This window comes from Rhagoletis zephyria, unplaced genomic scaffold (genome assembly GCF_001687245.7).
Source record: "Rhagoletis zephyria isolate East Lansing unplaced genomic scaffold, Rhagoletis_zephyria_1.1 Rzeph_scaffold_01218, whole genome shotgun sequence".
NCBI lineage: Eukaryota > Metazoa > Arthropoda > Insecta > Diptera > Tephritidae > Rhagoletis > Rhagoletis zephyria.
The window spans coordinates 119845-135911 of NW_016158302.1; the positions used below are offsets into that span (position 1 = coordinate 119845).

The 16067-nt window shown below is 35.0% G+C and overlaps 1 protein-coding gene across 7 annotated transcripts in view; it reads left to right on the plus strand.

Moving 5' to 3' along the window:
* The window catches only part of Mes2 (Mesoderm-expressed 2), a 64123-nt gene extending 49009 nt beyond the window's left edge, over positions 1-15114 (plus strand). For all 7 annotated transcript variants that reach the window (XM_017616507.1, XM_017616506.1, XM_017616509.1 and 4 more), the window contains one exon: positions 13157-15114. In XM_017616507.1, coding sequence (XP_017471996.1) covers positions 13157-14123 — 967 coding nt within the window. In that variant the 3' untranslated portion in view covers positions 14124-15114. The remainder of the gene's footprint in view (positions 1-13156) is intronic.
* The last annotated feature ends 953 nt before the right edge of the window (positions 15115-16067 follow it).

Consider the following 16067-nt stretch of genomic DNA (forward strand, 5'->3'; position numbering starts at 1 on the left):
TTTTGCAATTTTAAACATTCTATATATGTGTATTTATGTGTATATTTTAAAGATCTCAAGTTCAAAATCAAATACTGAACATCTTATACGTATATTTATACAGATTCTTGTTGAAAAATAGATACTTTTCAGTAGTAGTTTTACATGCTCTTTTTAGAGTGTACTTGCTATTTATTATATTTACTTTGCAAAATACTTATGCACAAAAAATGTACTTTATAAATTGAAATTACAAATGTTTCATTTTATGCACATGTATTCCAAGTCCTTAAGATGGGTTAAATTATGTCTTTTTCATGAGAATGTTTGGTTTTCTTACAAGTTATGAGATGTACATATATGTAAAAAAAGAAAATTGGATACATTTGGATACATTTTTGGCTTGGTAAGGGATACATTTTCTTGAGACGGCGCGGCAACACTGCTCTTAACCGCCATTTTGAATTTTCAAAATCTGACATCAGATTCGTAATCAGCAACCCCAGAAACCCACTGGAAACGTGTTTTTTTTTAAATTGACTTCAGATTCGTAATCGGCGACCAAAAAAACTCTGGAGTGCCGGGTTTCGAACAAATCCAATCATTAAAAAAAAAAATGGACCGCCATTTTGGATCCGCCATTTTGAATTTCGAAAAACTGACTTCAGATCCCTAATTAGCAACCCCAGAAACCCCCTGGTAACAAGTTCCAACCCATGACAATGCGTAAATCGTTCAGTATCAACGTTTTAAGTTTACTAGTCTCTTTTCGAGAGCATATTTTCGGGCACTAGGCCCAAGACAGGTACGTAATTAAGGAAATGTTCCCCAATAATACCAGAGTAATTATATGTAAAAAACAAATTTTTAGCTGCATTTTAACATGCCAAGAAAATAAAAAAATTGAGAACATCAGCATTTTTATAAAAAACCGAACAGCGCGACCTCTAAAAATTTTTTTTTTTCAAAACACGTTTCTCTTTTTTTATCACAAATAACAATAATTTGACGAAGCGTTTATGAATTTCCAAAAAAAAATTTTTTGAACCACTATTAAACACGTATAACTTATTTATTTTTTAACATTATTCTTATTTTCCTTCTGCATGTTATAGTAAATCTCCTGGAAAATCATAATGGATACTTATAGCAAGACCACCAACAACGACTACAATACACTATTCGTTTTACACAATTATCCACACAAATTGATTTTTTAGGTAATGTTTTGATGTCAGATGAAGCGCACTTCCAAGCAAAACTGTAAATTGTGGGGCTCTGAAAATCCATTCAGATGCACTGTTTGGTGCGGTGTTATGGCCGAAAGAGTTATCGACCCATATTTCTTCGAGAATGAGGATAAATTAACAGCTGTTCTAGCAACACCACCTTATATGAATTCGCCTTGATAGAAATCTAAAATCTGTAGCTCTCTAGGTTTCTGAGTGAAGTTGCTTTTTGGTGTATGTAACACGTGCGGCTCATTTGCCAGATACACAATTTTCAAGGCAAGTGAAGTCTAAGTCATGCATAACATTTGTATCTGTAAGTAGCCATGAATGAAGTAGTAATGAATTGCAGAATTCCTAGTCCAGCTAATGTACACTTTATATAACGAAATGTAACAGCAAGAAATGTTGGCATTTTAAAAGACGCCTTATAAAAACTTTCAATCTGACATCTCTGGTTAGGTCTAAGTCAGCTAAATAAAGCCAAGCCAAGGAGAATTTTGAATTTTATGTGTTCATTGGGATACACCTACATATGTATATATTTGTATTATATGCAAAGACTGTGCTTCTCCCACATACCCTATAGGTACGGTGACCATCCGTTCTGTTTTTTGCAGGACCGTACTAATATTTAAAGGTCTGTCCTGCGTAGTTTTCCAAAACAGAAAACCCCCAAAATGTTCTGATTTTTACCAAGTGTCCTGCCTTTGTCCCGCATTTTCTTCGATATTTTAAAATTAACTTTTCCTAATCGAAATAAAAGCAGTGTAAGTTGGTTTTGAAGGTTCAACTAGTCAATGCGTTCTAAATATTGTACGGATATGGACAATGGGTGACGAGAAATTGAAGACCTGCATCAAATATATCGATAACACTGTTCTACAAATTTTGTGGTAATCGCTTAAGAAAAAAAATATTTTCCAAGCCGATTTTCTCTTCAAACAAGCGTTTTCGTAATTTTTTTCGAAAAAAGTGTTTTTGGTACATTTCGGACCTATTCGTCAATGTCTCAGGAAAATATTATCCAATCAACATAAGCGACCTACAAAAATACATTACTTTGCCGATTTCCATGAAAATTACCAAAATCGAAAAATTGAAATTTCAATCATTTTCTTTCTACAGTAAATGAAACTCTGATGAGAAATGTAGATGTTACGGAACACTATCTGCACAAAAAATATATATTTTTTCAAAGAGCCCATCAATACCTTTCGAACTGTTGGTCGTTTCATGAGATATTGAGGAATAACTGAAAAAGTACTAAAAATACGTTTTTCGAACAAATCTCGAAAACACTTCTTTGAAACCATGGGTATTTTTTCGTGTTCAACGACCCAAAGTTTGCCTAAAAAAATTTGCTTTACAGAGGTTCATATTTCGTGTAAAGTAATATGTAATATGCCTTGTTATAATTGTAAATATTCATTTATAAAAGATTAATACCAATGAAGCAAATGTGATTTATGTTTAAAGTTTAAAATTGGATTAATAATTAAGAAATACACCATCTTCGTTATTTGAATAGCGCATCCTTTTAATACTTAGTAGGTACAGTTTTCGTTTTGTTTGTTTAATATTCATTAACTTTTTATAAAAATATAGACTATTCTACCTCTACATCCCATTTTAAAAATTTTTGAAAATTAAAAAAAAAATAAACATAGGGGCGACATTTTGTTTGTTGACGGTGCTGCGCATTTTCTTCCATATAAAAATTTTGTCAAGCATACTTTGTATGGTAAAAAATCAAAAAAAGGGTACGCTATTCAAATGACGAGGAATGTATATATGTAGTATATTTTTGTTATTTTTATACAAGCAATTATATGTAGGTAAATTTTTTTAAAAATTGTCCTGCATTTTCAAAATATATTTATGGTCACCGTACCTATAGGGAACTCAACTCATTACATCTACTCTATAAGTTCACCATTTTTCAACTAGTGTGCAAAAAATAATCAAATCTTCCGCGCTTCCTTCCGCATTTTAAACATTTTATGTGTAATTTGGCTCTACGCGACAAATATGGTATGTAAAAATAAACAGAGAGTGTTTCATTTTGCATACATTAGGAGAGAAAACTGGTTACCTCTCTTTATATGCGTAAATTTAGACAAAAATTTTTTAGAGCAAATTTTAAACATTGTATGTGTAAACTGTGCAGTTGTGAACATTAAGTGTTTCGAATTCAACAAACAAATTTGAAATTTGTTCTACGCCACACATATGATAAGTAAAAGTAAACAAGCAGTGTTTAATTTAATTAACATGGTATGTAAATTTGCATTCAATTTTTTTTAGAGTGTATAAGTATATTTATACAATAGGACTGTAAAATTATATCACTTCGCACGAATGCTGTAAATACTACAATACAGGAGGGTGTGCGTCAGTACGAGCAAAATGCCAGTTGGCCGAGATTAAAAACTTATAATCTTAACAGCGAAAAAAATGAATGCTCGCATCCACACATACATATGTATGTAAGTATACTAGTCTTTTCGCACAATCTTACAAAGAGAACAGCACTTGCATCTTACCAGTTAGCGCATAGAATTTCCATATGTCGGAAAGAAGTAGCGAAATGCTGTAAAAGAGAAAAGCATAAAGATCAGGGTGAATAGCGGCAAGACACATTAGAAGCGGCAGTCCAAACAATAGACATGTGACAAGCGCTGTGGAACGAGGAATACGAGGAAGAATAATGTAGTGTGTAGGGGAGTTAAGCTGCGGAACCACTCATGAAAGATACAAGTAGTATATACACACATACATATATATATCTTGGCCATTTTTGATGATCGCACTAACGTTGCAGAACCGATATTTGATTTTTGAAATTTCGATGTCTTAAAATTTAAGACTTAAATTGCATTTCCCGTAACATAAAATGTCACATAGCAAATATTGTGGGCCTAGTTGAGTAATAAAATACTATATACTCAAAATACCAAATATACCCTCAAAATCTGGATTTAGGATAAAACACCGTTTTTCTCGGGGCAATAGTATTTTTGCACATAACTTCAGCATTTTTTCAATATACTAAATTTGTATGTACATATATGTTGCTGAAAATAGGATTTATAGAAGATCATACCGATACACATACATACATATCGTCGATGTTTTTGAAAAATAGCCCATCGACCAGTTGCAAAACCGCCTAAATCGCCGTTGTGGGAAAAATGAGATTTGGTAACCCTGTACTCCAGGCATCGATATTTATGCATAAAAATCGTTATTAAAACAACAGATTTGTAAAATAATAGCTAGAGAAAATATCGCCTATCAAGGCACTGCCTTCAAAGAGAAACCGTTTTTTCGCTCTGCTGTAAAATTTGAGTGTGTAGAGCAGTGATTCCCAGGTGTTCCCGGGAGACTCGCCGGGGGTCTACGTTGGCGTAAAAAATATATGTGGGCTCACGAGTTGTAAGTGGGGGTCCACGAAAATGTATCTGGTTTCGATAGTAAATAACCAAATGGTTGCTTGATAGCCTCACTATTTAACAATAATTTTGTTGAGTGGTGTATGGTGCTCTTCACGCACTGTTGCACTTTCCATAGCTTTGTGTCTTCACACTTGGGGAATCCTTAAAGACCACCTGCAGGCTAAAACTAAACGGATGTTGGTATAACACTGAGTAGGGCGAAGTAGAAATTGCTGGCGGTAACACTTGAACACTTGTGTCTTTTCAATGCTACAGGATACCTTTGTCGAAGAGATTCTATAATGTTGAGTTCGCTGAGGCTGAATGCCGTTTTAATTCCAGCACTGAGCCTGGACTCACACATTTTTGAATCTTTACTGATGGCTCTAAAACTGACTGTCGGTCAGGAACTGGGCTCTTCCTCGAAGTTAGTGGGGATAAGCTTCACTTTTCACTTGCGGAATATGTTTCGGTCTTCCAGGCTGAGGTATTTACAGTCATCAAAACCATGGACTACGTGGTAGAAAATAGGTGGGGGGGAAGGAGTTTCCGTGTCTGGAGTGACAGCCAAGCTGCACCCAAGGCATTGGCCAGTCCTCTATCTAAGTTCTTCCAAACTAGTTCGGCAATGCAAGTCTCGAATAAATTATGTTGGTAAACATAACTGCTTGCTTTACTCTGGGTGCCAGGTCACCCGAGAGTACCTGGTAATGCGACATTTGACCATTTGGTCACAGTTGGCTTAGACCAGGCATTCCTCGATATGCAACCAGTTGTAGCACTCCCCACTTCGACCATCGAGGCCACCATCAGAAACTGCAATGACTGGTGGCATCGAGGGAATGCGGGTGGGCAAAACTCTTGTTGTCTTCAATCTCAGAAGTTCTGTCTAGTTTTTTGCTCTCATTGAGCAGATGGGACTGCAGGTAACTTCTAGAATCACTTCAGGTGGCACAAACCCCTGACTGTGATAAATGTAAATGACAACTCCATTTGCCCATCCTGCCTTGAAGAGGATGAGAAGGTGAAACACTTTTTATGCTTCCTGCTTGCTTGGTTGTTTGTCATCTATTTTTCTAGATTCGGTCTTTTCTCTATTGTCAGTTTCTGAATTTAACGCTAGCGCTCGGAGGGCCCTTAAAGATAAAAGACCATTCAAGCGAGAGAGTACTTTGATGGCTTTACGAGCTCTGGTTTTTAAAACTTGCAAGAGTGTAATCACATTATTTTAATAGATAGAGCACAAGAAAATATTTTATCTTAATTTTTGCCACTCCGAATTCAGTTTTGGAGCTCACTCGCGATGATGCAAATTTACATCGTTAGACCTAATCTTTACATTTTTGACGAGCTTTCGGAATATTTTAGAAATGTAGCAGCAGGGGGTCCACAGAAACCAGTAAAGTTCTGAAAGGGTCTACGAGAAAAAAAGGTTTGGGAACCTCTGGTGTAGAGTACAGAAATAAAACATGGCGTGAATATTACCGCAAACTTTAAAAAAATACATTTTCGCGGATTTTTTGATTTTAATTTAAATTTGAAAGTTGTTTTTCATGTTGCTCTGACATATGTTGTTGTAAGATTTTAAAACCACATTTGATTGAGAATAAAATGCGATACCTCACTATTTATAGCGTGAACAGTTTTTCACAGAAATTATTGTTTAAAATTTAAACTATTGTAATAAATAATTAAGTTTTATTTGAAACGGAGTAAAATATTAATTTTAAATGTTGCCTTCCACAAGGCAAAATAAGTTTGATGTTGCACTCAACCCTCTAAAACGGCATGTTTTTGCCTTCTTTTCCTTGTCTAGCTTACGCATTTCATATTATAGTCGTTTTAAGCAACCATATGATTTTCAGGGTAACCAACTCTCCTGAGAAAGCTTCAAAGGGCAGACAATGTGCCTTTTTTTGCCTTTCTAGAGTGCGATATTTTAAGAAACGAGACACAATTTTCTCACCTTTTGCCTTTATTTTAGAATCGAACGCGAAAAGAGATAAGGGTAATGAAAAGAAGAATTTTTTTTGATACAAACGAAAACACCATAAAAAAAGTTTTCATACATACCTTCAATTTGCAAAGTTAAAATTTCTATATATTTAAGCCTGCGGTAATAGTCCCATATTATTTTTGATTAAACTGTAATTTGTTTATCGTTATGAGCGGCTGTAAATGCTCATTTCAGCGACATATATGAATATATGATCGGTTCAGAAATGTTAAAGTTATGGGATACAAGAAAAGATTTTTGACCCTAAGTCCAGATTTTGAGGTTGTATTTGGGATTTTAGGTATACAGTACTTTATTACTCAATTAGGCATACAATATGTGCGATCTGTATCTACTCTGGTAGATTTTTGGGGCTTTGAAAAATGTTTTCATTAGAAATTTTACTTGAAACCGGATACACTATTTTTTCCGTTCCTGCACAGTTTCGATAGTTGCAATAGTTTGGTATATGCCTGTATGTATAAGTGAATGTGTGTGTATGCGTACAGCTTAAACAAATTTTTGGTCTAAAAATAGAGCAATAACGCAGCTGGGTTTAAAAAGAAAATTCGGTCAGTAAAAGAAGCAAACAAATATGTGAAGAGATAACGTATGCTAACACATGCACAAAAACTGATTTTTGTAAATAAATTTACATATGTATGTGTGCATATAAAAGTAAGAATGTATGTTTAAATATACTGTGGGGATAGTTCTGAACTGGTGCGCTTCTAGTACATTTAGACCCACTACTAGTTCGCGATAAATCTCTTTTTGCAAACAACTGGCGAATTTAACACGGCAATGTCATAGGAATTGGAAATTGTCCCCCGCTGCAATACCTTTTCTATAGTTCACAACCAGTCCTAAATTCGACAGATGGGATCTAGTTCGCTGAAAAAGATAACAAGATGTTTTCCAACAGTCTTTTTGGTTTTACCATGGTAGCGATTTTTAGTTATTTGCAAAGAACTGTGTTTTCATTCTGAAATCAAATTTGTTTGAATGAATGTAAATCAATTTGGGCATTTGAAAGCACGTTTACATACCTTTGGCTGTAGCTGAATTTGCAGAGGTGCTGGCTGTTAGTGGTTAGATTCCAGAAGGTCCCAAAATGTTAGCATGTTAACACAAATTTTAGTTTCGTATTACCAAACTATGAAAAAGCATCTGCGAAGTGCAGACTGGAAGCGTATTTGAGCGAAAAACCCGCCAAGAAAAACTCTATTTAGAGTAAAGAAGCCCCCCGCCGCATCCGTTTTCCTATAGTTTCGAACCAGTTCTAAATTCGTCATTTTAGATATAGATTTCAAAAAATAAAATTATTTTTTAAAAGTACCACATCTCGCTGCTTTTGCACTGGTGGCGGTCTAGTTACTATCGGACTGGTTCATTTTTGATGATAAAGATCTTGTACGGAACTACAAATTTGGTTCACCAGTTCGGGGTTTCCCTACAGGGTAGTTGTGTATGCATATAACTATATACATATTGGTGAGCACAGATTGTATACTATGTCACGTCCTATACCTTTAGCCAACCACTACAATTGTTCTACTGCTCATCACTTTTTATTTAAAGGCATTTTAAATGTAATATGATATTTTTCCACAAATACAATACTTTTGAAAATTGTGTGCACGATTTTCAAGTGTTCCACCAAAGAATTTCCTTGGCGTTTGTGGAAATATGGCTCGATTTTACCCTATATGTATTTGCAATTCAAGCAAGTAGGGTTGGTTAAAATACTATTTTTAGCCCAATATGTTGAGCGTTAAGCCAGTTTTAAGGACAGCTGGTAGAAAATTCGAATTAACAAATGTACTGCAATGTTTGTGGGTATATACATATATACATATATACAAGTATATATATATATCAACATACATACATACATACCAACATAAATGTGTACAAATATAGATGCATATATGTAATTATGTAGACACAAAACTGGCTGTGCCATATTGTGGCAGCTTCGTTTAGAAAATCATAAAAACAATTAAAATACGAACTGGAACCCAAGACTTTAGCGTGAGAATATATTGCACTTGTTGATAGTTAAGACAGACGAAGGTTTAGCGGTTATTCTAGATTTGATAAATAAAAAAATAATGCAGAAAATGTCCTATTTGTGAGAGTTGTGAAAGCTAATATTCGTTACCGCAAAACAAATTTGTACATTCATACGTACATTTGAATGTGAAGGGGTTGTACTTATTTGTAAACACATTGAACATTGCAATACTTACAGTGTTGCCACTTTGGAAATTATTACCAAAATTGGTAGAAAAAATTTGGGTTGGTAAAATGGTAAATTTTTTCTCATTTTGGTAGATTTTTGTTAAAGTAATTTGTTTGAAAAACAAATAAAAGTTTAGTTCTCGTTTTATTTGTCTTAAAGCATAAACAGACGGCAGCGTTGATCCGGATCAACTGGGGAAATAACTGCAGTTGATCCGGATTAAGTCCGAGTTAATCCAGATCAACGCTGCCGACTGTTTAAGCTTTAAGTTAGCTTTATGTATTTTATAATTATTTTCCAAAAGTGTTGTCTACGTTATTTCATTAATTTTCAAACGGTATAATGCGCACTTTTTATATACATACAACTTCTTCTTCTTATTTGGCGCTGTAACCGCCTCAGTGATTTTGACCGAGTTCAACAAAGAACGCCAGTCGTTTCTTTTCTGCCAAGTGAAGCCAAGTCCCTCTCCACCTGGTTTTTCCATCGCTGTGGGGGCCTCCCTCTTCCTCTGCTACCACCAACCCCGAGTTCAATACTTTCAGAGCTGAAGCGTCGGTGTCCATTCGAACGACATGGCCAAGCCAGCGGAGCCGCTGTATTTTAGCATACATACATATCGATAAAAGGTGAACAAATCGTGCTCCATTCAAAACTCATTTTACTGGAATTTATTAAATAGAAAGAAAAAATGGACAGGACACACCATGATTGTTAAAAAAAAAAATTTAAAATAAACGCCAGTTTTTATAAATGGCAATTACTAAATGAAAAAAAAAAACACAAAAGACCGGCGACGATAAAACTGCATACCCAAAATTGTTGTCAAAATTCAGAGTAAAAAGTTCGAAATTTAGACGATTTTTTTTAATTTTTATAAATGTTGGATATAGCTTGAATCCCTGATTTGTATAGGTTTGGTTAATAATACAATATTCTTAAACGAAAAAAGGAAAAAAAAAATACTTGAGGAACATTGTAAATATTAGAAAAATACCAAGCGGCTGTTTGAGTCAATGTATTTGTCTATAATAACTCCAGTTGAAGTTTTTTCAAACGATGATGCTTCGTTGTTGCCTTAAGTTTCATCACGTTCGATTTCGGTTGAAAAAAAAAACCGAGAAGATGCCATTAATATGATCTCAAATACCATATCATTAGTTAAATACAAAGTTCAAATAATTTTAATTTTTATAGAAATAACTAAAAAAATGGAACAAAACTATAACTTTTGTTAAAATAATTATAAAATTTATTGGTAGATATTTTCCAGATTTGGTAGATTTTTTTCAATTGGATGGTAAATAATTATTTTCGGAAGTGGCAACCCTGAATACTTATCTAAAGGAGAAGTTCACTTCATGGTTTGTAGACGCATACCTATGTTTGTAAATGTACATTGTAGTTAAAATTTGTATATGCATTTATAAGCTAAACTTCATACGAATTGTAATTTACGTACTAGTTTTCATACATATGTACTGTTATAACACACACATTTTCTGTCAAAATTTTTTTCAATCCATTTTTTATACATTTCGTGAACATGAAACGGTATTATAAGTTTGGTCCGATGTTTTCATGTATCAGGAGAAGAATATATAGACCATGAAAATGTACACTTATATGATCAGAACGTCGAGCTGATGCCCGCCTGTCTTTCTGTTTGACCGCAATGTAATACCTAAGTATTCGTGATAATAATAATACTAGATTGGCGCTTACACGTATGGTAGTATTTGGCCGAGCTTCTCCTGGGATTTGTGGCGTGCGCCTTGATGTTTTCACACAAAGGGGAGGGACCTATGTATAGTTTTACGCCGACTCCGAACGGCGATTGTATTTTTATGATAAGCAATTTTTAATGGCAGTATTTGAGATATCCGCCTAAAATTTGGTGACCGAGTGTATTTTTTTTATTGTATAACATATAGCTTACAACTTATTGGTCAGGTATAAGATTTTTTGCTATAACTCCTCCATTTATGCAGCTAGGACTATGAAATTTCGGACTGTCTTAAATCATTATCAACTGAAAGCTTACAGTGAAAATGACAAAGATCGGCTCACTATAACTTATAGCTTCCATACAACTGATTGTTCAGAGAGATATGGAGTTTTACTTTAAAACTACTTCACTTGGACTTTTAGCCGAGCTATTTTCTAAATATGTAATCATACAAAGTCCACCCAAAAATCGTCAAGATCGTTGCTTTATAAGTTATATATCCTATACCACTGATTGTGCCGATATGAGGTTTTTATATTACTCCTCTATCTATGTATATACATATGTATGTATGCAGTAAATATCCACATTTTGTATGGCTCCCAAACGACTAATTTCAAATGCATGGTCGGCGGTTGAATTAAAATTTTCTGGTTTCCATGAAAGGTATTTTTGTTTCAGCTAAAGTCAAAACAATGACCAAATGACTCATTGAACTGTTTTCATGTTCCCTTTAACAGGTTATTTCCCGTACGCAATGCGGGATCCCGCGGGTGCCCGAAATAGCCCAGAAATCATTCCCGTACTCAGCAAAATGAGTAATAGAGAGCGAAAATTGGAACGTATTGAATCGTAAGTGCCTTCTTCTTCCTGCCCGAAACAGCCCGAACTTTTTCTCCGGGTAAAAATGGATAGTGTCAAAGTGCATATCAGCTGTTTTGTGTTTATATGTTGCCTACTTGGGGCTTTTATGGAATAGTGAATGCATTTTCAATCTTTATATACTTAAAACTAAATTTGTAAAACAAAAAAAATTCAATTTCCAAGAGTTTGCATTTAAGTCACAAAAACAAAAAGAACGCGAATCAGCTGTTTCTCAAATGCTGGACACGAAATGTGGTTTTTTGCGTTCCGGTACTTCTGGATTACTGAACTTATTCTTCTTTGCTTTTTTCTAAATAAAAGCATTTGCAAAGCATGAACACTATGTACAGATGATGTAAAACTTTATAAATCGTACGTTTCAATTAAAGAAAAGTTTTTGATACAATCAGACTTAAACAGCATAGCTTACTGGTATAAAGTAAATATTATGCCTCTAAATCTTAAAAAATTTTAAGTAATTTACTTCTCGCGAAGAGCTGTTCAGCCGGTTTCTTATACAATAGGTAACCATAATCTAAAATAGGTATACAGTTTTGTGGACCCTGGTATCACAATGGATACTAAGCTGAATATCACCCATTCGGTGGTTTGGAATCCAGGGAATCAAATTTACTCAGACAAGATAGAATCAATTTAAAAACAATTCCTACTTTTTGCTCTAAGAAATTTCCGTTGGAATTCTCAATATAACCTTCCGCCTTATACGAGCCGATTAAAACTTATTAATCTTCCTACACTTGTCAGTCGCAGGGAAATGCTTGGTACAATTTTTATGGTTAAATTACTGACAGGCTCAATTTCAAGTCCGCTTATTCTGGGTAAAGTAAGCATTAATGTTCTCTCTCGTGTATCAAGACACTTTTGTCCCCTATTTTTGAAAGCTTGTAAAACTAATTTTGAATTACACGAGCCACTCCGTTGCTTATGTCAGGAGTTTAACTCTCATTCTCATTCCAGCACATTTGATATCTCTGATTCGCTTTTCATCATTAAGAAAGCGATACTATCCCCTCTCCATAAATGATTTACTAGCATAAAGACAAAATCAGCAGATGAATTTAGTTGCGTAGCTGAACAGTTTTAGATCTCGACACCTAACAAACTCCTGCCTTTCGTGACTCGGCGCAAAAATTGAAAAAAATTCGTGCCCTAAGGTTTTTTATTTTTTGTAGTATAGACCTTTTACTCTGGTTCCTTAAGGAATGTAGGCAATTAATAAAATTCCCTCGCTGTCTCGAAAAATCGTAGTCATATCCTTTGACTCCAATATTTCCACTGTTAACTTCTTTGGTGACTTTTCTGTCGTGGAACAAAACTTTGTATGGAAATAGATGAACAACACCGTTAGCTACTTCACACTTGCACTTTGTTATACTAAAATTGAATGGGCTACAAAACTGCTTTCGCAAAATCTGTTTCAGAGATATATTGAACAAGCTTAACATTTTTACCAAAATTTGTTGAATTTTTTTTGTTAATGTTGTACAAATTTGATTTAGGTATACGGTTTTTGTTAATGAATAAGATATACTTTTATTTTAATACATCTGAATATTTTTACATAATTATATTTCTCTTTGACAATGGTATCTAATACAATTTTTTTCTCTTTTCTTTCCTTACCCTCTCCATTCAATTTTCATTTCCTCTTTGCAGAGGTGGTTCACACGCAGTAGAACATGCAACCATTGGTCTTAATTTGAGCGCATTCTCCCAACACTTGAATAACAACAATAACAACAGTAAGTCTACACTTAAACTAAGCGCCTTGCATTCATCTTTCAATGAAAGCGCACTAAATCTGTCAAAATGTACATCCGGCCTGAATATGAGCCACGAAGACTACTATTACTATGTGAAGCCGGAATTGGACATGTCAGCGGCGCATGCGGCTAGCAATGGCCTTGGTGGCGGTGGTGGCAGTGTCAGTGCTGTCGGTCCGCCCCATCCATTGCCCGCTCATCAGCCACAACAGCAAAACCAACAACTACACAGTGCTGCGCATGACAGCCGCGTCTCATCAACGCGCAACGACAGCACTACTCAGCACAGCAACACATTTGACGATCTCGACGCATCATCGGTACGCAGTGGTGACGAGACCTCAATGCGTAATGCAGACATGAGTAATCAGGGATCTGATGAGGTGGAGGAGCTGGAAGCAATAGATGCTGATTTTCCTTATCCGCTTATACTCGACGCGAATTCGCCGCGTTCTATGAGCGCAGCAGGCGGCAATGTGGGTAATGCTGCAGGTGGTAGTGCTGGTGGCGTAGCTGGCAGCTCCATGAAACGAAAACGACGTGACATGAACGGTGATGCAATGGACGGCACTGTCGACGATGAGGATGACTACGAAGGACAAATGTTGCAGCAGCATCGCCATTTGCGCCAGCAAAATGGTGGCTCTGGCGGTGGGGGTGGCTTAAGTAGCATGGGCGGATGTATGTTGGATATGCCGGCGCCACAAACTGTACGTGAGGTGTTGAACTCCAAGTTCTGCGGCTTCATTTCGGCAAAACTTAACAGTATGGAAGACACGGAGGCGGATAATTTGATGAACAAAATACTCATGCTGCTGGTACAGACGCAGACACAGACACATAATAGTGAGGGAAAATAGTTCCTTGAAGGAGATTAAATTGTTGGTCAGCAGAAAAAATGTGATACAATGTATGTATGTAGTTTAGGTGGAGGAAAGGAAAGTGATTGAAAATTGTACTTACTTTTCTTCATTTTTGCTGGGTGGACATATGTAGCTGATAAGCAATTAGTCTTGAAGGAGAATAATTTTAAAGTAGAGCGATGGCATACATACATTTGTACATTTATAAGTGTACAAATTGTTATGCGCGCACGATATTTAATTCTAGCAATAAAGAATTTTTTTGTGTTATATTTTTCGGTGGCGGATAGGAATTATTTGATATATCGATGCCTAACCGCCAAAATAACGTAAGTGAAATTTTTTTCAAAATTTTGCTTTTGATGCAGAAATGCATCTAGATAAGAGGTGGCCTGCCTCTGCAGAGCATTTTTGTAGTGTGCGTGCAATTGATGTGACTGTGTGCGTGCGAACAAGTCGTGCAGTTGAATGAAACTTTCGCTGCTACTCAAGCTGAGCGTGTATGTATACGCGGGCGGACGCTGCCCAGGGCTGATCTAGATGCTCTAGGAATATTTCTCAATAAAAACAAAATTAAAAAAAAAAATTCGCTTACGTTATTTTGGCGGTTAGGGCTCGATATGTATGTATGTATTTATAAAAGACGTATTTATCATAACTTTATTTTAGATTTCGATCACAAATAATTTTTTCTTGCTCTCATTAAATGCTCAATTTGAAGAAATTATAAGACATGAAATTATCTTTACAGATGTACACAAAACTCGTATTAAAAGATTGTGTTATGCCAATAGCAAGTCTGAAGTGCACATATGGTCATACATATGTTACATATGTATGTGTGTAGACGTTTTTCTTATTAAATCGTTTGCATGAAAAACTGGCAAACTCAATAATTATTAGCAAATATGCTTGAAATAAACTAAAATTAAATTATATATATGTTTATATTATATGCGGGAATGAAAAGTTTAAAATGTTAAGCTCTCACCCCCTAAAAAATGGTAAAATAAACGATTGGGTATTATTATTGGAAGTCCTGAAGAGAAACAGAGTTTTCCGATCGAAAAATATCGATTTTCATGAATTCTATATCATTACTAGGAAAAAGTGTATAAAATACATGGAAAACTTCCTGGTATTTGAGGCAGTTCTAAATTTTTTTTTTACCAAAAATGCGGGAATTTTTACCTCTCATTTAGAAAAATCCTTGAGGGTGAGAGCTTAACATTTGAAACATTTTTGGACCACCGTAGTGTATATATATACATACGCAGATTGCTCTTAGAAAATACTTATTTAAGCAGCGTTTACAATGTCCACTTGGGGGTAAGAATGCATTTTGAAATGCCTTTTGCTTACAATTAGTCTGTTCGAATATATCTTCAGCGAAAAATATCTATCAGAAGCTTGCAGAATTTTTAAATGACCGTAAAAGTACGCGAACGCAAAATTAGCAAAAAATTTAGAGTTTAATAGTTAATTTCCTGCAAGCCTTAACTGCAGTCTAAGCCTATTGGGAAAAGAAGACTACGATTCGAAGTGAATAATTGCTCATAATAAGTACAAGCGGCATGAAGGCAAAATAGCAAAAGTAAAATTCTTGGAACTTATCTTAGCTATTAACTGCAGTTAAGCTTTTGGTAGAAATGGACTTAAAGTATAGCTGATCGCAATTTTATCTACATGCAAACATTTGGAGTTTATCGCCCCTATTGCGAGTGTCGACTGGCAGTAGAATAGAAATTTGTCGATCGAGTCGATCATCTTTTATTTTGCTATTGTGTAACTTGATCGATAAAAATTTGTACTATTGTGAATGGTTGACGGAATTGTAAACAGCTGTTTGTTTGTTTACATTTGTTTCATTTACATCATTTTTAAAATAATTGCTTTTATTATAAAATTTAAAAAATGGACACAGTTGAAATACGGTTTAGT